Genomic DNA, 24,104 nt, shown 5'->3' on the forward strand with positions numbered 1-24,104 from the left:
CTGTCACGAAGTAACAAAATATAAAGAAACGAGAGATGGAGCGGGCAGGGGGTTATGGTCATTGTATATGTAGCCTGCTGAAAGTACAATTTTGTGACATTGTGTTTCAACTACATTGTTGCATTACATTTACTTTTGTTCTTCCTTTTTTGTCTTGTGCAATTTTACAGCTCATCTTCGGTCAGCCGAGTACGAGCCTTTCGCAGAAGGCGAAATTGAACAACAGCCTTCAGCAGCAGGCAATGCTAAACAGGTGAGAAAACAGTTCACCAGTTAGCTATCGCATTTCGTAAGGTTTTGTCTCAGATGGGAACACAGCTTGCTTTATTTGTTCCTGACAAACCACGTTAATAGTGTCTATTGGCTAACCTGTGCAAAATGTATCCCCACATTTATCGAACCACCACAAACGAATATAAGCACTGCTGCGCCTACTCCCATCTCACTGCTGAAGGATCCAGTTGAGCTTCGAAACGTCCTTGTTTTTAAAATAAATTTTGGTTGGAATTTTGTCAGTTTTAATTCAAGTGTGAATTAAAGCTCTAGCTCTAGTACGCCAAAGCTACGGCTGCTGGCTTTCATAGGCATGAAGGCAATATAGAACCCGCTCTCGCTGCACGCAACTACTCTTGACACCAGCACCTCTCCAGGGGAGCTGACGTGTTCAAGAAATGGAATTGGCGACCTTTACGTTTTCTCACATAGGCTGCACTTCTTGGGGCAGATATGCTCTACATAAAAAAAGAAAGTTGTAGCACAGTAGAGAAAAGAAGACCAAAGAGAGAAGGGGGTCTGGTGGGGGAAGGAAACATCCACTCCGCCTGTGCTGGTTTACTAAAATCATGCCAACCATTTTTTGTTAAGGCTTGGCTCATAGTCAGCGTCTGTGTATATGTATAATTTTTGTGTTTCCTTGTGTTTTGTTTCTTTTCTGTCCTACAAGCTCTGTGAAGCACTTTTTAGCATTTACAATGATGGAGTTATAATGAAGACTGAAGTACAGTGGTCTCGCATGGGGAATTTATCTCATAAAGGGACACTAAAGGAAAATATCAAGCTAGATAGATACCTTATCTCTCTAGAAATCTATCATCATTTTCTGTGTGCCAACGTAAGACTTTGTTGCATAGAAAATTGCCACCGAATGTCCGAATGCTTCTACTCTATTTAAATCACCTGCAGCAAGACTGAGGACATGACATAATCTCCAAGTCACCTCCCTCACCTGCTCTTTCAACTGCTCTTGGAACTTGCATCATTGGCATTCCTTGAATCGCTTACCTGAGCACATTCTGCCTCCCATTTGCCTCATCCTCCTCCTCTCGCTGAATGCAGTCTGGGTGGTCTCGTCAAAATAACACCTCTTCCTCTTCACTACCACTCTCTCTCCCTGTGCTGCTCACCCTTTGCTTGTACGTATCTTGCAGCTTGCCAGCAATGCCAGCCACACAGAATGCTTACATCACGAGAGATGTAGCATAGTTCATGCCAGATGGCAGCACTCCAATTTTGTTTTTAATTAATTAATTATTTCTATTTTTCGCGCTTGCGAAACTTGCTCTCCCTACAAATGACAAATTCGTTATTGCACAAGCCGAATTTTTCAATCTAGCTCGACCTAGTATTTTTCTTTAGTGTCCCTTTAGGCACACCTTTTATTATTTACTTTGGTGTACTGCAGCCCTATTGGGCTATAACAAGAGTGAGGAGGGAAACAAACATTGAAAAAGTATGAATGCAAAAAGACAAGGTGAAACACGGACGAAAATTAGTTATGTGCATTATGAAAGCAAAGCATCAATCAGTACATCTCTTATAAAACATAAACAAAAGAAACCAAGAATGCAAACAGGAATGGAGAAAACTGCGAGTTGTTTGAGTTTGAAAGTTCATTTTTAAGGTGGTGCCACAGAAGAAAACCCAGACACTAATAGACACGAAACACAGGTTCCATGTTTTGTCTATTTTTTTCTGTAGTGCCATTTTCAAAATAAAAAGACATTACATTAACAATTGCCAGTTTTCTCAATAAATGTGGTCAATGAAAAGCAAGTGGCACTAGGTAAGGAGTTTCAAATGGAGACAGAACAAGGAAAGAAACTGTAAACTGTATTTGAAGATTTTGTGGGATACAAAGGAGTGACAGTAAGGTCATAATGGGCAATGAGTAGGTGAATGGTTAGCGAAAGTTATGTTCTTGCCTCCAGTCACATGGGGGCATGGTTGGGCAAAGCGTGGGTAAGGTACAATGCATTCACTTTGGCATTTGCACCTTTATCATGGGGCTGAAGCCCATTCTTAAGGCCAGAAAGAAAAGCCTTGCTGGCCAGGGACATATTCACTATGCTGCAAAACATAATGCAGAACACAAACAGCTAGGTAGTACATACGTGCTACCAGAAATCCAAATCACACAAAACTTCCGCAATGGGAGAATATGAACAGTAATTTGCACTTAGTAAGAAATTAAATTGCATAGATGCTTGCTTGCTTGCTTACGCAATAGTGCCAGCAGCCTTTGCATCCATGGTAGTAGTGTTAAAGGTACATGAAAAAGTGCAAAGTTGACACAAGTTGTCAGTTCAATGTCAGAAGTACCATCAAAACGCTCAAGAATAAAGAAGCAAGCAGACTGGAACAACTATGACAAAAGGTTGCATGTGCATAAGGCGCTTCACATAACTAGTGAAAAATAGGAAACAAAATCAGAAACATGATATAAAGACCCCTACATATGTCTCTGTGTATAGCGTTTAATTGAAATGTTTCAACAAAGCCTTGTTTAATGTAGATTCCAACAAGCTTGTTCGATCTGCCATATTTTTTCTTCTACCCTAAAGCAACGTGTAAGACATCTCCATTTTCCTTGTTTCTTCTAGCCTTTCACAGTCGCTAAGAAGCCAGGCAAGCTTTCTGCCCTCCCCTGAGGAGCCTCAGGCAGCGTCTGACTCGCAGTCCATCACAGCCCTTGTTGAAAACACACCAGAGAAGGCATGTGCTGCTCTGAACGTCACCGTAACACTGTCTTCGGAGGACAAGCCTGCAGAGGCCCTCAGCGAGACATTCACCGTGCCTTCCACCGATCACCATGAGTCCATTGTCACAAAGACACCATCTGCAGCAAACTCCACGTTTGTAAGGACCAGTGGCCCTCCAAGGTCGAGCGGGTATGATAGCGTCTATGTACTTCCACTGGCATGCTCACTTGCCTCTATAATGTTACACAAGTGAGCTATTTGGAGCCACCTGTGTAGTTTCACACCTTTGTAGACATGTTCGTTGACAAAAATAAGTGTACCTGAGAAAATATACAATTAAACCTCGATATAACAAACTTCAATAGGACAAAATTCTTGATATAACCAAGAACTTTACATTTCATACCTTGTCTACAGAAAACCATGTATATTGCACCTCAATATAAGGAAGTCTTCCTTCTTTTGCACTTCTTTATGCAACCGTACTAGCTTCGCACACTGAGAAATGTAACCTCTGTACTGATGGGGATGCCACACGGTCGCACTTTCCGGACGGTGTTGTTTATGCGCGCTTGCACTTTGAAATAGTTCAGGTGTCCGCCTCAAGTGAGACTGCTGCAGTGTCTACGGCAAGCAGTGTGAAATCAAACACACAAGAAACATTGCGCTTTCGAAGCAACATGGAGCTTCCTTTTCGTGAATAGTTTTCTCAGTGTCAGCGTCTGCTTTGGAAAGGGAGGACAGGCTTTGCCTCGGCAGAGGATGCCCACACGTTCCCTGTTAGGCGGTGGTTGTGCCCTCCGGTGGGATCATGGGCATGTGCAGACCTTCTGCTGCACGCAGGGGATGCTAGGTTGCATATTGTGACTGAACAGTGCAGCCAAGCTGTCTCTTTCTCTCTCTCTCTAGCGTCTGTGCTTCGGTGGTCCGTGGTGTCAGAATCAATGGAAAATAGCAACAGCGAGGGCCGAGAGCCAACAACGACATTTTCTCGGATAGCTCAAATGATGACAACTTATGAATTGATGGGTTGATGGGTGGAGTGGTTAATTTTGTGCGTTTCACTATAACGGCCTCTCAGTATGACGAACGATTTTCAGCGGTCCCGCATGATTCGTTATATCGAGATTTGACTGGAAATGTGCCGCTCTTAAACGAATCTTTCATGCCGACATGGCTCACAGTAAATGCATGACTGAGCAGGTACCACTGTTTGAAGATAATCTTTAACGCCAACTTTGAGCACTGGGTATGTGCAAATAGGCATGTGGCACTCTTCAATGAGCATCTTTGACACCAACTTGGATTACCAGGTATGTGCCAGTGGGGATGTGCCACTCTGCAATGACCAAAAATATTCCTTAAATTTCTCCCATGCTGAGCGGAATTGAACTCATATCTCAAGGACAACAGCCCTATGCATTAGCAGGCTGCGCCACAAATGCACTGGGTGTGTGCCATTCTTCAATGAACCTCTCACGAACCTGAGTCACTCAGTATGTGCCACTGGCAGGGATGGTACCGATGCGCCAATTGCACCGAACTGCACCGACAGGCAAACCCTGCTACATCCTGCTACATTTCAGCAAATTGTGAGAAATCTGCAGCTACATTGCGCCTATGGAGTGGCTCAGACTTTCATAAGCGGAACTAAGCCTTCAAGAGCCGTTTCTTCGCACATCGAAAGCAGCATGACGTAGACCAACGGCTGCATTAACTCCATGGCGGATCGTTGTTTCTTCAGTGGGCTGGTGTCTATTTTCAATAACTTCCGCCCCGCAGCATGCAGGTTGCTTAGGCAACAGTACAACATCTGTTTTCGGGCGGCAACGAGCGATTGTGATGGTGCCGAGCCAGACCCAGCACTTCTCTCCTGTATGACCAGTGTAAACTGGATGACCAATGTTTCGGACGTTGTATGTTTCATTTGATTTATTTAACATATCACGCACAGTGTCGCAGAAATAGCGGCCATGAACATAGTTGCCGCCCTTCAATTGGTCGTCTATCCCCCACTTTCGTTGGCGAGGTGATTTCACAGCTTTAAGAATGCCGTACGCCCGCTACTAGGATTTTGGTCGACTCAGCACCAAACAATAACTTGCACTGCAGGATCATGAAAAGGCAGGGCTGGTTAGGCCTAGATGCATCGCATGGCCATGACAAAAATTCACTGCAGGCAGGCGCTTGTGGCAATGTGGTCATCAATAGCTTCAGACTAGTAAACCGCCTTGGTGATTGGTCATGAGATCACGGGCTAGACTGGCGGCCAGAAGCCAAGATTGGGTCTGTGGGCTACATGCCGTCAACTACTTTGAATGTTTTTTGTTTGTTTTATACGCTTAATGGGCGGACAGCAAAATCTCGTGTCTAGGCAGAAAGCTACAAACTTAATTCGCTCTAATACCCCTGTCACACTGGGAGTTTTAATGTCATTCGAATCGAATAACATTCGGTGCAACGAATGTCATTCGCCCGCGGAGGTGCTACACACGAAAAATTGTCATTCGGTGGCGATATCAATGGCGATCATTCAGAAACAAACGTGGCAACTAAAATAGAACAAGGTAGGTATAAAGTGCTCGCATAAGCAATCCATATATTTAAATATATTTTTGGGACGTCACTTCACTGAAAAAAAAATATTTTAGTAATGCGTATAAAAAAAGTTGTTGAGTAGCTCATAAATGCTGCATATTGAAAAGAATTTGCGCCAAAAAACAACACACACCAGAAAGACGACGACACCACGGGCTCATAAATGCTGACATGGCGACGCTAGACGACGACGCTAAGTTGCAGGAGGTGAAGCGATTAGTTGCTGCGTACTTTGCATTACGAGCAAGGCTTAATAATCGAAGGAAGCGATTAGACGTTCTATGGCCGACGAGCAGAGTGGCGGCAGCATGGGCGGTGGCCAGACGCTGCCAAGCTAGAGAGTAACAACATTTTGCGACCGCCTGCCGCACGGATTTTGTCGCTTGAAAGTAACAAGTCCATTAAAACACCTAAAAGTTATTATTTCTATGCGAGTACGGTTTTCAATTTGCAAATGCCCTGTCCAGTTTTGTTTTGTTTCTGGGGTTGAGAGTACACATTCGCTCCGAGTGTGAAGCCGAATGAGTTTCTCTAACTTATTCGATTGCGGAAGTCATTCGGTGCTAATGGCATTAAATATCGCTGTGTAGCAACTGAATAATGTCACTCAATGCTAATGCCATTCGGTTCGAATGACATTAAAACACCCAGTGTGACAGGGGTATAAGAGCCTAATCTGACAGCATTCGCGACTACATTTGGACTTCGCAACTACAGGCGATGCACATCAAGCTGCGCGACAAGCGAAAGCAAAACATCTCTGCGGTCCTGACCATCTCGACCAATGCGGAGCTCGGATGAAAGACAGTGATAGTGAAGAGAGCATGTGGAGGAAAGCGGAGGAGGAGGGTACAGTGTACCATGGGGTGGAAAGGGGAGGAGGAGGGTATGGCAATAACAAGAGAAAAGCTTAGTGCTGCGCAAGATGGGCTTTGCGGCGACGATGGCTTCGAGATGGCACCAGAGTAGCACTCATTGTCTGTTCACCAATGATGCCACCGATCCCGTATATAGAAACAAAGCGCTGCATGAGCAGAGGTCTGCCTTCGGCAGCTGCTGTGAATCACACCCACGTGTCAACCATACGCTGCCTCTCACAATCTCCAATATATAGCAAGGCAGTCTTGCCACAATTCGCTCCGTTTGCAATGTGTCGCACAAGACAGATTGTTCGTGCCAGCCAATATATAGCAAAATGAAAGCATGTATGCAGCTGCGCTCAAATTTCGCATTGGGAGTATTGTAAGCGGCGGTGGAATTCTTTTGCGAAAAAACTCGTCGGCGACTGTTTTTACCATGAAGTTGGTGCTTGGTACATTACTTTTTACATTCATAGGTGAGTTTCGTCACAAAGATCGACTCGCCATGTGACATAGGTGATTATGTAGTACACCAGCCTAGAAACCTGGCAGCACTGATAGCAGCTACGCTACGGCCTTCTCTGGGTGATATTCCCCCACAATAAGCTACATAAATTTGGGGAAAGGGGCCTGTGCATAGACTCCCACCTATGAATGCAAAATTATCTTGATGAGTGTCAATCTTGATGATGAATATTTCGGAATGGAATCATTCTTGAAAAATTGAACAAAATTAAGTTGTATTGGAATTGATCACTCAAGTTTTGAACAGCTACTTGAACTCTAGAAGGCTTTATAATATGGAGAGTTTGCAATCGCTTTCATTAATCCTGCTCCAGAATTCCAATTTACTGCTCTTAAATGCATTTTTGGCTGCTCCGAAAACTGCTCCGAAACGGCATAGGCCAGTAGCATCGCTGCACTGGGTGGTCAGCAAACAATGGAACAATTCTCAACATTCTCAGGCACTTGTACGCCACATTTCTCATCTTGGTGGCCACCTACGGACTTCTCGGCAGTGCCACTAGATGCTGCAGCATGTTCAGAAAGAAAGCACAAGAGAAGCCCGGTGCATACATTTCAGAGGCCACGCACAGGCTTTGTGGCGGCGGTGTTAGATGGTACCAAGTGTTCTTAGGGAAGCACAAAAGATGAGTCCCGCTGCAGTACATGCCTCATACACAACTCATTTCGACGGTGGCGATACGTTGTGCCGCTGTATTGATTCAATCCTAAATGTATTACCGTAGACAGTCATTGTGAGATAGGTTCTGCCGAATGTTTTTTTCTCAGGACAAATGTCCGTATCTTCTTGTGATATTGTTTTTAATTTGTGGGTGCCGTCTGATGGCAGACATTAAGCGTGGTCAGCCATGGTGTCCCAAGATTTAGGGCGCGCGCAGCGCAAACCATGCAAATCGCAGCGAACCACACTGATTAATTGTTCTCTACACAATCTGCACCGCATGTCCTGGCGCTCATAATCATGCTAGTATGGCTTGATGTTCCTGAGAATTGTCTATAAGTGCTTACTGACAAGATAGTATCAATCAGGCATGTCTGGGAATTTGTGAAATTATTTTTGCTGCTGAAATTTTAAAATCTCCAGGACAAATTTACAATTTAACGTTTTTCGCTGCTAGTACAACTTCGTTATATCGATGTTTGACTGTATTTGAAAAATCTTGGCATGTTTGCATTCCTTCAAAACTGATGTGCCATGTAGTAGCATTGCACATTGCTCCTTGAATGAACACAGCACTCTACATGCACCTTGTAAAGTGCTGTTCCTGTGTTTTGTTACTGTCGTAATGGTGCACCAGACAAGATAACCTTTCAATTGTTTCTCACTTACAAGGTCCTCGGCAAATGTACAAATAATGCAACCAGTTATATATTGTTACGGTGAAGGGAAAGGAGAAGGTGACATGAACTAGAGGAAGACGAAGACTGGCTGTTGCCTGAACGCCATACCTACCAGTTGTAAATATACATTATTTTACACTTGTGGGCCTGCTTTCTTCCTGCAACATTTTGGTGGATGTGCGGGGTACAATCACGGAACTTCGCAGCAGACGTCATCTACCTGCCGCCACAACGGCAAATCAACCGACACAAGCGTCAGTGCCTCAGCAGCCCGTGCCAACAGTCATCCTCACTCATCCGCGGGCCCCAGGGACATTTTGTGGCACGGACAACGCTGACGTCGAGGAGTGGCTTACGATGTACGAGCGAGTGTGCAACAACAATAGGTGGGATCCAACAATGATGCTAGCAAACAATGGTACGATACACATGAAGCTGACCTAACGAGCTGGGATGTCTGCAAAGACAAAATGCGAGACTTGTTTAGCATACCTGTCGGTCGTCAGCTGGCAGCAAAAAAAGAACTTGCGTGCCGCACTCAGACGTCCACAGAATCCTATGTCGTGTACATACAGGGTGTGCTGGCCCTCTGTCACAAGGCTGATAACAGCATGACCGAGGCAGACAAGATTAGTCACATACTAAAAGGTATTGCAGACGATGCCTTCAATCTCCTGATGTGTACGGATTGTGCCACTGTGGTTGCAATTATAAAGGGGTGCTGGCGCTTTGAACAAGCGAAGGGCCGCTGCGTTGCTCAAGCTTTCGACAGATTGCCCAATACCGCCGCGACATCTTCTGAAGACCCGCCGCGGTTCATTCAGCCGACAGGACTAGTAGATATAACGTGCATCGTTCGCCGTGAGCTTGAGGACATGGCCCTGGCTCCAGTTCGTTCCGACTGTCGGGAAAGCGTGCCCGTTATCTCCCTTATACAAGCGGTCGTTCGGGAGGAAATGACAAGTTTGGGCATTCCATCTTTCTGCTCGGTCCACCATACAAACACCTAAATGATTTCTCCGTTCGCTCTCTCCCAGATGCAAAGCTTTCCGCCACTCCGTCGCAACCCAGCTGACTGGCGCACAGCGGATGATAGACCCATCTGTTTTAATTGTTCCTGTATTGGACACATCACCCGTAATTGCCGCAACCACTGGTCGTTGCCTCCTCGGTGGTCATCTCCGAGTCACTACTGCCAAGTGCCAGACAATCATACTTTCTCGCCCTATACGCTGACTAAAAACATCAATGCCGACAGTGCTCCACCAAGACCCAGCCACTCCCCGTCTCCGCAAAGTCGTAGGTCCCGTTCACCTCTCGTTCACCGCTCTTCGTCCCCGTCTGCAACCGGTCGCTTCATTTTGAAGAAACTAGGCTGTGCAGCTCCCGGAGGTGAAGCTGCAACTCTGACCCAGCCCACAAATCCTCTATTCACCCTGCCTACAGGTGGAAACCTACTGGACATTGAAGTTGATGGCGTTCCTATTACATCTCTTTGACAAAGGAGTGCAGCTTTCAGTTATTAGCGCTGCTCTCCGCTGAAGACTCAAGAAGATTCTGACGCCTGCCGTACCGTGCACTGTGCGAGTCGCTGGTGGGAGTACTACACCTGTTCTTGGAATGTGCACAGCACGTGTGACCATTGGGGACCATTATACCATGGTTTTATTTGTCGTCCTTGAGCACTGCCTGCACGACCGAATTCTCGGCCTCGACTTCCTTTCAAAACACTCTGCCCAAATTGACTGCTCCACAGGTGTTCTACAGTTGGATCTGCCGCTTCCTGCCGACACAACAACTTGTGCGTCACACCACTTATGTTCTGCTGAGTTTACAATGCTGTCTCCACAGGCGGCTACAAATGTCCTTCTGACACCCTGTCCTCCCGTACCTGATTGCGACTACGTCGTGTCGCCTCTTACTGACATGGTTTTGTCACGCAATATTGCCCTACCGAGCACCTTAATCCGTATCCCCGAAAACTGCGCTTGCGTGCCCATCCTCAATTTTGGATTTCTGTCGCATGCGCTACCACACGGTATCGCCATAGCGCATATCACTCCTTTGGAAGAACTTGAGATTTCTTCTTTGACCTCTGAACCCTTCCTCAATACCAACGGACCTTTGTCACCCACTCCTTTGTGCCCGACACCTGCGGATGATTGATAAGATGATTGCCCCTGACCATCTTTGCAAGCAAACAACAGCTCTTCGTCACCTCCTGTCATCTCATCGGGATATCTTTGATTTGGACGACCGTCCACTGGGCCAGACATCTGTTGTCACGCATAGCATGAACACCGGTGACACCAGCCTCATTCATAGGCGTCCATATCATGTCTCTTCAACAGAAAGGGCCATCATACAGAAAGAGGTAGACAGGATGATGGACAAGGGCATCATTGAACCTTCCAGTAGCCCGTGGGCATCACCGGTTGTCTTAGTAAAGAAAAAAGACAACTCGTGGCGCTTCTGCGTTGAGTATCGTCACCTCAACAGGATAACAAAGAAGGATGTTTATCCCCTGCCTCGCATTGATGACGCTCTTGACTGCCTTCACAGATCCCAATACTTTTCATCAATTGACCTCCGCTTCGGCTATTCGCAGATTAGCGTCGATGAGATGGACCGCGAGAAAACCGCCTTCGTCACACAGGATGGTCTATACCAATTTAAAGTCATGCCCTTTGGATTATGCAATATGGCAGCTACATTCGAGCGCATGATGGATTCTCTTGCGTGGCTTGAAATGTTCTACATGCCTCTGTTACCTTGACAATGTGATTGTGTTTTCATCGAACATTGAGAGCCACCTGCGGCTGCAGCGCCTCACCACATTCAAGGAACCATTATGGGTTTCCTTTGTAGCAATTGCTACAAACAGGTGGATGCCTGATTTTCCCTTCATTAATTACTTCTCTCCACCTTGCGGGTTTCCACGGAACTACTACGTCGGCCATACTCTCCGTGTTTAGCAGGGCCGGCCTTCAGCTAAACTCCTCCAAGTGCCATTTCAGTAGCCGTGAAAATAACATGCTCGGCCATCTCATAAACGTCACCGGAATCCAACCTGACCCTTAGAAAGTTCACGCTGTGCGAAATTTTCCTGTACCTTGTTCAACAAACGATGTCCATATTTTTCTGGGCTTATGCTCTTATTTGCGGCGATTTGTGAAAAAATTTGCCGACATCGCTCACCCTCTCACTGACCTTCTTAAGAAAGATGTCTGTTTCTCTCGGGGACCACTGCAGGAGAAAGTCTTGTCTACACTGATTGAGCGGCTTACAACTTCCCTAATTCTGTCACACTTCGACCCTTCTGCACCCACTGAAGTACGAACTGACGTGAGGGGTCATGGCATTGGCGCTGTCCTCGCAGTGTCAACAGGGCCAAGACCGTGTCATCGCTTACGCCAGCCACCTTCTTTCCATGCCCGAGTGAAATGACTCCATTACTGAGAGGAAATGTCTCGCGCTCGTATAGGCGGTTGCGAAATTTCGACCGTACCTTTTCAGTCGGAGCTTCTGCATCATAACCGATCATCACGCCCTCCGCTGGCTCTCCTCTTTGAAGGACCCAACCGGACAACTTGCACGTTGGGCATTGCGTCTACAAGAATATACATCTTCAATTATGTATAAGTCAGGCCGCCTGCATAAAGACGCTGACTGCTTGTCCCGCAGTCCCGTGGATCAACCGGACGATACTGATGCAGGCTCGGACATTAGTATTCCGTCCCTCTCTGGCTTCCTCCACATTGGTGACGAGCAACACTAAGATCCTGTTCTTCGAACAGTTATGGAATGCCTAAGCTCCTCCTCAGACAGGTGCATGCGTCAGCTGACATAAGGCGCGTGCCTAGCGCCATCTATGTTATATAAACACAACTACTGAATACCGCATTTTCTCCCCTCAAAAAGAGTTACTTAACGTATTAAGAACCGGAAACACTATGAGCACTCAATATTTATGATAGTCTAAACCACAGTGGTGGTCTTCTTTGCCTTGTCGAACTCCTCAGTTCCGGGACGTCCCTTTTCCTCTGGTGTCCGAACAGATGGCTGTTGAGGTAAATCATGGCTTTCCTGCTGTGGCTTGCCACACGGTGTTATGTTTTCAGGCGAACAGCTTCTTGCAACTGTAGGTGGTGTGACTAGTCAAGGACAGGGCACCAGCCGATCCTGATTCCAAGTGCGGCCGTCATTAAGCTTGTAGGTGTCTTGGCCACATTGATCAACAATGGTGAATGGACTTGAGTAGCTCAAAGCGCCCTTAGGCACATGATCTGGCAATCTGACTCGAGCCGATTGACCCGTTAACGGAGAATGCTTCGCAGCTCATCGATGGTCAGTGTAGGACTTGCTTGTTGCTTTTGTGCTACACTGCTGCGAACGGCTTTCATCTATGCGTGCGGGTATTGGAAAAACTGTTTACCTGGCCCTCCTACAAGGTAATGTTTTATTCTGGGATGACAGCCGTGAAGAAGGACGGAAGGCTTCGCTCCTGTGGTGGCATACGGCGTGAAACGGTAGACTCTGAGGTAGTTAGTGATAGCTTCCTTCAAAGGCCGACGTTCTCGTGTGCAGACTTCAACGCATTCTTTGAGTACCCGATTAAACCTTTCTATTTGACCATTGGCTTTCGTATGGTAGACTGCCAAGTACGCATGGGCAATGCCGTGTTCCTTAAGAAAACTGTTAAACTTACAGGTTGTAAATTGAGGACCGTGGTCTCTCACAATCTCGTCAGGATATCCTTCCCTGCTGAAGATGCTTTGCAGAAAGGAGATGACTGTTGCAGTAGTCACTTTCGCAGAGATACAAACCTCTGGCCACTTGCTGAAATAATCAACGGTTGTAATAGCAAAACGGCAATCTGCAGGCACAATGGAAAAAGGGTTCACAATATCGATTCCTAGCTTCTGCCATGGTGCTGATGGGAATGCAACTGGCTGCAGGGGTGGTGTCACCTGTTTTGCAGACTTGCCAACTGATTGGCATACACCCCGCAAGATGCAATCAATTGTTCCACCTGCTTGCACATAGTAGGCCACCAGTATTGTTCACGTAGTCACTGCTTTGTCCCTGTTATCCCCGGATGGGACTCGTGGGCTGCGTCAAGAAGCCGTGCTACAAGGAACGAAGGTACGATGAATTTGTCTCCTCGAAGCAGGAGGTCTCCAACGACTAAGAGCTCAGTCCGCACCCGGTAGAACGGAACTGCCTCGGAAGGCAACATCTTCAGTGCAGGCCATCCCGATGTCTTTATGACCTTTTGAAGCAGAGGGTCCTGCATTGTTTGAACTACAAACTCCGCATGAGTAATGCAAGTTGAGACAACACAAATGCTCTCCTCTCTCTCTCTTCCTCCTCCAGATGACCTGAGAGGGGCATGCTTGAGAGAGCATCAGCAACAGTATTCCTGTCACCCTTCTGAAATTGAATAGTAAAGTTGTATGCCATCAGCCTGGCAATCACCTGGAATGGACGTCAACCTACTCGTTTTATACTCAGGAGTGTGACCAGAGCCTGGTGGTCGGTGTGCAGTGTGAATGGGTGACCCCAAAGGTATACTCTCCTGTGTTCGCGTGCCCACAAACAAGCAAGGGCCTCCACTCGTCCAATGGAGTACTTCTGTTCCTGTGGTGCAAGCCTGCGAGAAGCAAAAGCAATCGTTACAAGTTCATCATTTCTTGTCTGCTGCAACACCGCTCCCGAACCGAGGACGAGGCATCTGTAGTGACAATAATGTCACCCGAGGGATCAAATAGCTGTAAACATCTTGTGGCCAAGGAACTTTTCAGCTGCTCGAAACAGACTTGTCTCACATCGTTCCAAGTGACTGGGGTATTCTTAGGTAGCAACTCGCGAAGAGGCTCGACAACACCGCATGATCAGGCACAAACTTGGCGTAATATCCCACCATGTCCAAGAATGAGCACGAAGTGCCAATATCTGTTGGTGCCGGTGCATCGTCGATGACGTCAATGTTGCTTTGTAAAGGGCATATCCCCTTGTGACTGATCCTGTGACCAAGGAAGTCTATTTCTTGTACTTTGATAATGCATTTGTCATTCAGCATTAATCCAGACTTCGCAATCAAGTGCAGGCTTGTTTCACATTCTCGAAGTGTTCTTCACATGTGCTTCCATACACATGGACATCATCGATGTAGCGCAAAGTGTTATTGCAGTTCTGCAAAATAGTGACCATCATTTTCTGAAAGGCAGACGGGGCTGATGCAAGGCCGAAGCAGACTCATTTGAATCTGTATAATCCACTATCGGTGATGAAGGTAGTAAACTCTCTGCTTTCGGGACTCAGCAAAACGTACTGGTAGCCGGCTGCTAAATGAATCTTGGAAAACCTTGCGTCGTGAAGTTTGTGCAGTAGTTCTTCCGTGTGTGGCAGCGGAAATGTGTCAACAACAATCGCTTTGTTTGGTTCGTGCACATCAACACAAATTCTTATTTTGCCATTTTACTTTGCAACTACTACAGTTGGCGCTACACATTCAGACGCATCAACCTTTTCGATGACATCATCATGCTCAAGACGCTGCAGCACTTCACGTACTGGACCTCGCACCAAAAATGGCATGCGCCGTAACTTAGCAGCGACAGGCGTGATTCCTTCTCCTATCTTGACCTTATGAATAAAATTTTTTGCCAGACCTAACTTTCCGTCTAAACAACTGCGAAAACTGACAAAACAGTTCTGGATCAATGCCTTGTAGCGCTTGCGTAATGTGGGTGCATTGCAATGACATACTGTTGATGTGCAGCCGCAGTGCTTTGATGACGTCAATGCCGAGGATGTCAGTGACGTCGTTGACAACGTAGAAAAGTATGTTGGCATGTCGATCCTGACAGATGACTGGCACTGTCAAAAACCTCTCTGTGATCCTGCGCCTAGAAAAACCATAAAGTGACGCTGATGTCTGCTGCATGGAAAGGCATTTCAACCTTGAATATGTGACGGTGGACAGAATCGAGACAGCAGAGCCCGTATCGACGAGGAAACGTATGGGTACATCTTACGCGAGAACTTAGATGTATATTCCTGCTTTGCTCGACCATGCGAGAAGCAAGACGTTGAGGTCGCCGAATGTACTGCAGGTATCGACTTCTCGGACCGCTAGGGCCTGCTCGTTTGCCATGCCGCTCTTACAGACGCACTGAAAATGACCTCGTTCGCTGCATTTGCTGCATATTTTATTCTGTGCCTTGCATTTCTTGTAATCTGCAAGATCCTGCGAAGACCTGCAACGAAAACAAGACTTGCGCTGCTGCAGTAGTGGTAATCGGGATTCTGTACAGCATGGAATCTGACATTTTTCCACCTTTTGAATGCTTGCAGCCGATAACTGCAGCTCAAGCGAGTATTTCTTGGCTTCTTCAATATTGTTCGCAGTAGCCAGTGCATGTTCAAGAGTAAGCGAAGTGCCTTCTAGAAATAGGCATTCCTGAAGAACATGGTTTCTCGTGTTCGCTACAAGTTGATCACGAATGAAATCATCAACTTGCTCACCGAAGTGAGAACTCAATGCCAGCTCGCACAATGCCGTGGCGAAAGCTGCGGCAGTCTCCCCAGGCAGTTGGGGGCGCTGTCCGAACCTATGCCGCTCCACGACGACGTTCGTTTTAGAAGTGAAGTAACCATCCAACTGAAGTGAAGCAAGCATCCAATGCATGCAGCATTGACGGTTTCTTCTCCGGCATTGCGTAGTACAAGTGTTGGCCTTCAGTACCCAAACAGTGCAGTAGCAAAGCTTTACGACGTGCAGGTGGGTGGGCGTCACTCCCCGATGCCAGGAGATAATTCTTGAAAAGGCGTTGCCGCTGCGTCCAAGCAAGGAATGGCGGGCTTCCCGGGCGTCGGCAGGAACTCCGGTGGTTAATGTAGGCTCATTGCTTCCGCTTTCGGTCACTTCAATCCTCGTCGCCAACGGTTGTATCTGCCAGTTGGGTGCAATGTCCGAACCTATGCCGCTCCACGACGACGTTCGTTTTAGAAGTGAAGTAACCATCCAACTGAAGTGAAGCAAGCATCCAATGCATGCGGCATTGACGGTTTCTTCTCCGGCATTGCGTAGTACAAGTGTTGGCCTTCAGTACCCGAACAGTGCAGTAGCAAAGCTTTACGACGCGCAGGTAGGTGGGCGTCACTCCCCGATGCCAGGAGATAATTCTTGAAAAGGCGTTGCCACTGCGTCCAAGGAATGGCGGGCTTCCCGGGCGTCAGCAGGAACTCCGGCGGTTGATGTAGGCTCATTGCTTCCGCTTTCGGTCACTTCAATCCTCGTCGCCAACTGTTGTATCTGCCATCGTGCCCTGCCCGACTACGCCGTGGTTGCCGAAGAACCGCGAAGTGAACAACCCAGGCCATACCTCGAACAACACCCCTTTATTAGTCCGTGATGAGCATATATACACAGGTGCATGCGTCAGCTGACGTGACAAGGCACGGGCCTAGCGCCATCTAGGTTATATAAACACAACTACTAAATACCACAAGCTTGCTATCGCGTGCCACCCTCAAACGAACGGCCTCACCGAGCAACTCAACCGCACACTAACTGAAATGCTGGCCATGTACGTTTCCGACGATCACCGTGGCTGGTACGTTGCTTTACCATACATCGCTTTCACATACAACTTGTTGCGTCACAACACTGCCGGATTTTCTCCATTTTACCTTTTGTATGGCCGCGACCCCACCTTGCGCTTCGACACATTCCTACCTTTCGCAGTACAACCGCCCAGCACTGGTTACGCTCGCGATGCTATTGCCTTAGCTTCCCAGGCCTGATAGACCACCCGTCATTGCCCCACATTCTTGCAAGCTTCTGAAAAGCGACACTACGACCTTCGGCACCGAGCCCACCATTTTTCCACCTGGTGCCCTTCTCTGGACGCCCTCACGTCGTGTCGGCTTGTTGGAGAAACATTCCCATTCTGGTCCGTACCAGATCTTACATCAACTGTCCGACGTGACATACGAGATCGCCCCATTCGGTCAGCCTTCAGTGCCTCCCAACGTCACCAGTGATGTTGTTCACGTCGCCAGGCTCAAGGCCTATGTCCCCCCATTAAGTGAGGCCCTATAACTTGCACCGGGATGGAGCTAACCCCGCCGGGAGGGTGATGTTACGGTGAAAGGAAAGAAGCTGACATGAACTGGAGGAACATGAAGACTGGCCGTTGCTTGAACGCCATACGCACCAGCTGTAAATATGCATTAGTTTACACTCGTGGGCCTGCTTTCTTCCTGCAACAATATCAGCTAATGAAACCAAGCCATCCTCTTCCTCTTCTTTTTCTTTGCCATACTCCTTTGCTTAGTACTTTAGATATGGTTAACTGTTCTTTACAAATCGGAAATTCTGATACTAATTTAATTTTCAAATTCATGGCATGTGTAGCGACTATAGTGTTACACTGCTAAGCATGAGGTTGCGGGATAAAATCCTGGCCACGGCGGCCTCATTTTGATGGGGGCGAAATGCAAAAACCCCCCTTGCCAGGTGCATTGAGGGTATGTTAAAGGGACACTAAAGTGAAAAATGATTTCTTCTGCATCAGTAAATTACCTTTCTACAACACCAAAAACACCACTCTTACAACGATAAGACGTTTGGTGAGCCATAAAAAGCGCAAGAACGAAATACGGGTGGCAACGCCTACTTAAGTTCCCGCACCTGGTGGCTGTGACATCATGGATTTTTATGGCATCTTCGAGGGCCTACTAATGATATATAGCGGTACAGATTGACTACATTGTGTTCTAAAGGAACCAAATATTAAACACGGCAAGTTTCAGGAACCTTTACTCAGCCAACGCGGCCCAAATGCGAAAACATACTTTGGAATCCGTGACTTCACGCTGACGTACTAGCACTGGGGTTTCAGCGCGAAATTTAAATACTGATACTTGGACCTTCATTTTCTCATCTAATTATCAAACTATTTTTTTTTAATGACTGCCTGCAGGGTTCTGAAACAATGCTTCATTAGTCTAAACTGATTTATTGTTTCGCTTAGTGTCCCTTTAGAGAGCTCCTAGTGGACAAAATTATTCTAGATTCTCCACTGCGTTGTGCCTCATGATCAAGTCATGTTTTCACACGTAAAACCCCAAAATTTAATTCAGTTCATGGCGTGTGGTATGGCTGTTGCACTGAGCCTGCTGAGTGTTTCTGCTTATAGGTCCACTTCTGTCCATAATTACTCCTGCAGAATGTTGTGATGGTTTTCGCTCGTTTTAGATAGCCTTTAAGCATCGCATGGGAGTTTTGCTTTATCTTCTGTACATGTGAATGCTTTCACCTCCAGGTATGATATCACACCACACAGGAGCGAGCTTCCTCCAGAGCCCAACAAGGACAAAGACAACTATGACATCAATGACCTTAATTCTGGTGATGAAACTGATGATGATGAGAAGCCACGCAAGGAAGTTCCTGCCTGGGCTAAAGGTGAGATTGTTCCCTAACTGGAAACTGGCCTCTTCGTATGCTTCAAAAGTTGGCATCATCCGCCCCCTCTTCCTTGTTTCCTCTTCCAAAATATTCAACATCATTTTGCTGTAAATTGTTTCGTTAACATTGTCAATAATGGTACATATAAAAGGGGACATAAAGCACTTTTGGGGAAATTTGGGTAAAGATCAGTTCGTTTTACAACTGCCCACCAAAATTCACACTTTCGATGGACACAGTCGTAAACACATCAGTAATTCACACTTTCGCTCAGGTTCTTAACAATCCCGGCCAAGTGGTTGTCATATTTCTAGATTTTCAGAAAGCTTTTTATTTAGTTCCACACATTAAACTTCTCCAAAACTTGAAACTATTGGTTTTCCTTCTTTCATTGTTAACTGGGTTTCTGCTTATCTATATAACCTATTTGAGTATATCATTATTGATGGTCACTGTTCTAGCAAACTTCCAGACATTTCTGGTGTACCGCAAGGCTCCGTCCTTGGACTGCTACTGTTTCTTATCTACATTAATGATATTAAAGACGTCATCACTCATCCTGTACAAATTAGGTTGTTTGCCGACGATTGTGTTTTGTTTCATGAAATTAATGTTCCAAGTGACCAGATTTTACTTAATTCTAAACTACATAATATTAGTGAATGGTGTACTAAACGGGGGATGAAACTAAATACTGACAAGACAGTATTCATGCGGATCACTAACAATAGAAACAGTCATTCTTTTTTATATAGCCTTCCCACTCATCTTTCAGAGGTCAAAGAATATAAATACCTTGGAGTAACGCCAACGAATAACCTTAGCTGGAATAAACATATTCAAACCGTATGCTCTTCTTCTTTTCGTAATCTCTGTTTTCTTCGACATAAGTTAAAACAAGCTCCTTCTAATGTTAAACAGTTGGCATATAACACCATGATTAGACCAAAACTTGGGTATGCGTGCACTGTATGGGATCTTCACACAAAAATTAATATTAATGCACTTGAAAGAGTTCAGCACAAAGCTGTTCGGTTTATATTTTCCAAGTATCGTTCCACTGACTCCCCATCTACTCTAATGCTTCAACATAACATAAAGTCCTTAGAAGCTGGGCGCAGAATAAAAAGGTCAAAATTCTCTTCTTACTAAGAAATAAGAAATTGTCAGTGGCTCCTGATTTGTATCTTAAACTGATAACGTCCAGGTCAACACGAAACAGGCACACTGAAACGCTAACACCTTACTTTGCCAGAACAAACATTTTCAAATTTTCTTTTTTCCGGCGTACTATAACCGAGTGGAATCATATGCCATTATCTCTGCCGTTGACATTGGTGCCTTAGAACAGGCCGTTCTGTGAATTGATGTTATTGTTCATATCTTGCCTTGTACATTTTGATCTTGTACTCATGGTGCTCCTCGTGCCAGGGCCCTTCACTGAGCCTGCAGTATGTTCTAAATAAATAAAATAAATAAATAAAGAGAACATTTTCAGGCTACCTTTCAAATATAAAGAACCTTAGCGATGCTACACGGTAAACTGAACAAGTATTTAGTTTCAACAGTTTCGACCGGTTGACCGATCTTCATCAGGGTTTACAAGAAAATGGCAGTTCGGCACTGATAGTAAAGACAGCAGCCTGCATTAGGCATGGACAATGACAATGGGCAATGCCTCAAATGTCATAAACTTGACGAATAGCTCATTGTCCAGTGCAGAACTAAATCTACTTTCGAAAGGTCTAGCTTTTTGTCTGGCATCCAAAAGGATGAATGAGTTTGAATTGTTCCAAGAGTTGGATGATTTCGCGGAAAATTTACGCCTGAGGAAGTACATCTAGGATCGCACAACTGCAGAGGGGAGTCATGATCAGCTACCTAGACTCTCTGATAAATCATGGACACCTGGTGAGGCACGCAATAAATATCTGGACATGTAGATTTGCGCGGTTCAAAAAGACATCATAAAAGAGGCGAGAGGCATCATCCTGTCCGCAGTAACCTCTCAAAAGATGATGAGGGGCGCTGCGAACCTTGCATAACAATCAAACGGTTGTCATTAAGCCAGCGGACAAAGGTGGTGCAGTGATGGTAGTTAACCGGAGTGTTCACATAGCTGGAGGTTTCCATCAACTGGGCAACTCTAATTTTTATACAGAACTCCCAAGCAATCCTACCAGGAACGCGTGTCAGGCTCTTGCAGTCTGGTTTCCAACACACCCATGCACGCGAGCAGAGAGAATCTTTTTTCATCCATAAATTTGTAATGTACACTAAACAGGGTGTCTACCAAACGGGAAAACTAGGAACTCTCTGGGAATTTGAATAGTCTGGAAATACTCGGGGAAAACTCAGGGAATTTGTGCTTCTATCAGGGAAACTTAGCTGTAATTTTATTGAAAGAGAACGAAAGTCGTGTTAATGCTGGCTCCAGTAACAGACGAATCGCAACGAATCGTCGTTGACACCGTGTCATCGTCGCAAGGTATTGCCAGACTCGTTAATGACTAATTTTCCAGAAGCACGATTTTTCAGACATGCCTGATAATTCGCGTGGCTTCACGGCACCACCACGTACTCCATAGAGTCAGTGTATATTGCACTGACTGCAGGTCTGAAATGGCATTAATCAAAGCCACCACCGCCGCCATTTCGATTGTCTCGCCGCATCGAACCAGTGCTCTCACACGCCAATCCGCTGGCAGCTGTAGCCACCACTGCACAACGTTAGGCCTAGCTGCTTGTGCATTTGCTAGATTCTTGCTGTGCGGTGCCGTGTTTTTCACTGAAAGAATTCGCCGCTGTCAGCAATGGCACTGACTCCGCCTTTGTAATCCTCGCAATTCGCTTCGAAGCTCGCAAAGCGCAGCACGTTGCACAATGCCACTCTCCGAAAGTTAGCTTCGCCTCAATAAAAAATATTTACGCAGTGAAGCATCACAAGCGTAGGAAGGGGCAATTGTCACGGGACACAGTATGTATTCCTTAATTATACACACATGCACCCCGTCTCCTGTCACAGTACGAGCACCGATATGCCTAATAAGTGTACTGGCAGGCTTTAAGGTTTTTTCGGATGTGCCTTTGGCAATTTGAGCTCTTAACTCTTTCGTTACTGCAAGAAAATGGTAGTTTTTTATAGGTCCCGGAAAAAAAAAATATTTACCACTACAAATAATATTCCAGCAGCATAGCATGCTGTTCATAATGAAATTCTCTTTCCAAAAACATACATTGCCAAACAAAAATTTTTAGGTAAAACATAAAAATTCTAGAATGCACCATTTTTGCTGCCAGTTTATAAAAACAATAAACAAATAATATCTGTTAAAACATTAATATCAAAGGAAATTCCGAATATACATTTCAAAGATAAATAACCGAGGAAGTGTCTGAAAAAATAAATGCTCAGTACACCGCCATTCTTCGGATACAAAAAAAGAAACTAAGGCCAATTCGTCGCTCATGGCATACGGTGAAGCAGTTCCTGGATTTTGTGAAGCATAGGTGCACTCTGCATTTTCCCTACAAAATGTCTGGTATTTGTTCATCTTTGCGGTCCTTGTAACACATTTTGCAGTTCTGTCTTTTCGGCATCTTCTGAGGATGAGGGGGGGGAGGGGGGTCCGATAAGAAGTCCAGGGAACGCACTTCACCAGTTCGTCTAGAGTCATGCACCTCTTTCAGGACCAATCGCTCTCAGCGTAGCTGGGCAACTACAAGGTTATGCATCCAAGCATATCTGTTTGCATTTTTGCAGATTGTCTGTATCACTTCTGCAGAGAAGAGTAGAAAGAAATCCCACGCCGTTGCAAACTGTCTTGCGCTGATCTGCAGTGCTGGCCCAAGATGTGCTACGGGTGGCCTTCTTGGGGTGAATGAAAGTTTCTTTGCTGCCGATGGCAGCACATCATAACCAAGCGAAGTATGCACCCTGAAGATAATCAGGAGAGCTCTGAGATAGTGCAAGAAGATTGGCAGATAAGTGCGCACAAGGAAGGAGACTGCTCAAGGCCGTAACGAAAACTCACCGGTGGACAGTTGCAGATGCTCCATGCTGACCCAAAACATTGTCGCTGTAAGAACTTGAATCTGCTTTGCTGTCATCTTCGGAATCATAACTCGAGTCCTCATTACTAAATTGAAGTGCGGATGCAGCATAGTTTCGAGCACGACGCTTTTCTCGTGACACAGCCGTGCGGGATGACGCCGTGGGAGCGACTTTCGATAACTGTGCAGTGACACCGGCAGCGCCCCTTGCCTGGATTTTACGAGAGGAGCGAAACCAATACTCTTGAAAACTGGTTGAAAATGCCAGGTCCACATGCTAGACGTTCGGCAGACCTTCAGAAATACACTTTGGTGGAATAAAACGACTCTGACTCCAAACCAAAGCTCACTAGTGAACAGCTGGCATCATTAGCTGGTGCGGTTTATGCGGACACAATGTGTATTATGTTCAGTGGCCGCTGAGTCAGTAATTTGACTTTACTACATTTAAAACAAAACTGTTTAAGCGGTACGGTCTAACGAGGTTTTACTGTAATGCTCAATGGCTGAACTTCAATCCAAATGGATTCATATTTCACAACACCAATTTCAACGTCTGTGTCCCTCGTGTATCACAGTTGTTTCAATATGAAGATTGCAGAGCCTCCATGGGCATCGCTGTTACGGTGAGCAAATTCACCATGATAATTTCAGAAATTGCATACATTTCTATCACCAGAGGAGCAGTTGCAGAAAAACACAAAACGGAAAAATGATGCTAAGGTGATGAAGAAGTGTGTGAATATGACCAAGATTCTTTTTAAGACTGGGTACATTAAAGTGAATGGCAGAAAAATTGTCATATTTAGGTGAGGCATTAGTGAGTTGGTGCATCATATTCTTGTCTTGCTTTAGCTCAACTTAGTTCGAATATGAAGGATAAGGACAGGTGACAGGATGAGTGCATCCTCTCACCTCTCCTTTTTCCTTCATACTCAAACTGAGTTGCACTAAAGCAAGACAAGAAAGCATTAGCAAGTTGACTCGGTAAAAGAACGTCCATGACCAATATGGTAGTTATTATATCAGCCTTATCTTAGCGTTCGCACATCGAAAATATTTAGATGAGATTCGGAATCAATCCAAAAGACACATCTTGTCATTATTTTCCTAGCCTTTATGACACATCTGTCTGTCCAGACAGACATCCATTCTTTCTGATTATTTAGCAAGCACGCCTTGGAAAGCTAATTTTTGTTCTTGGGTGTTAGGTGGTCATTAATAAAAATGTATTTTCACTAGAACCAGAGAACCCAAGAGAAGAGGTTG

The 24,104-nt window shown here is 45.7% G+C and overlaps 2 protein-coding genes across 3 annotated transcripts in view; one reads left to right on the forward strand and one right to left on the reverse strand.

The window, feature by feature from the left end:
• Positions 1–24,104, forward strand: part of LOC142571702 (uncharacterized) — a 69,309-nt gene that overhangs the window by 40,588 nt on the left and 4,617 nt on the right. For both annotated transcript variants that reach the window (XM_075680240.1, XM_075680241.1), the window contains exons 11-13: positions 171–253; positions 2,880–3,167; positions 18,637–18,779. In XM_075680240.1, coding sequence (XP_075536355.1) covers positions 171–253; positions 2,880–3,167; positions 18,637–18,779 — 514 coding nt within the window. The remainder of the gene's footprint in view (positions 1–170; positions 254–2,879; positions 3,168–18,636; positions 18,780–24,104) is intronic.
• On the reverse strand, positions 12,281–16,576 carry LOC142573326 (uncharacterized). Its single transcript, XM_075682992.1, has 3 exons — positions 16,337–16,576; positions 15,833–15,968; positions 12,281–12,345 (listed from the first exon to the last, which is right to left on the reverse strand). Exons 1-3 carry the CDS (start codon positions 16,574–16,576, stop codon positions 12,281–12,283), a joined length of 441 nt encoding a protein of 146 aa, XP_075539107.1.

This window comes from Dermacentor variabilis, chromosome 2 (genome assembly GCF_050947875.1).
Source record: "Dermacentor variabilis isolate Ectoservices chromosome 2, ASM5094787v1, whole genome shotgun sequence".
NCBI lineage: Eukaryota > Metazoa > Arthropoda > Arachnida > Ixodida > Ixodidae > Dermacentor > Dermacentor variabilis.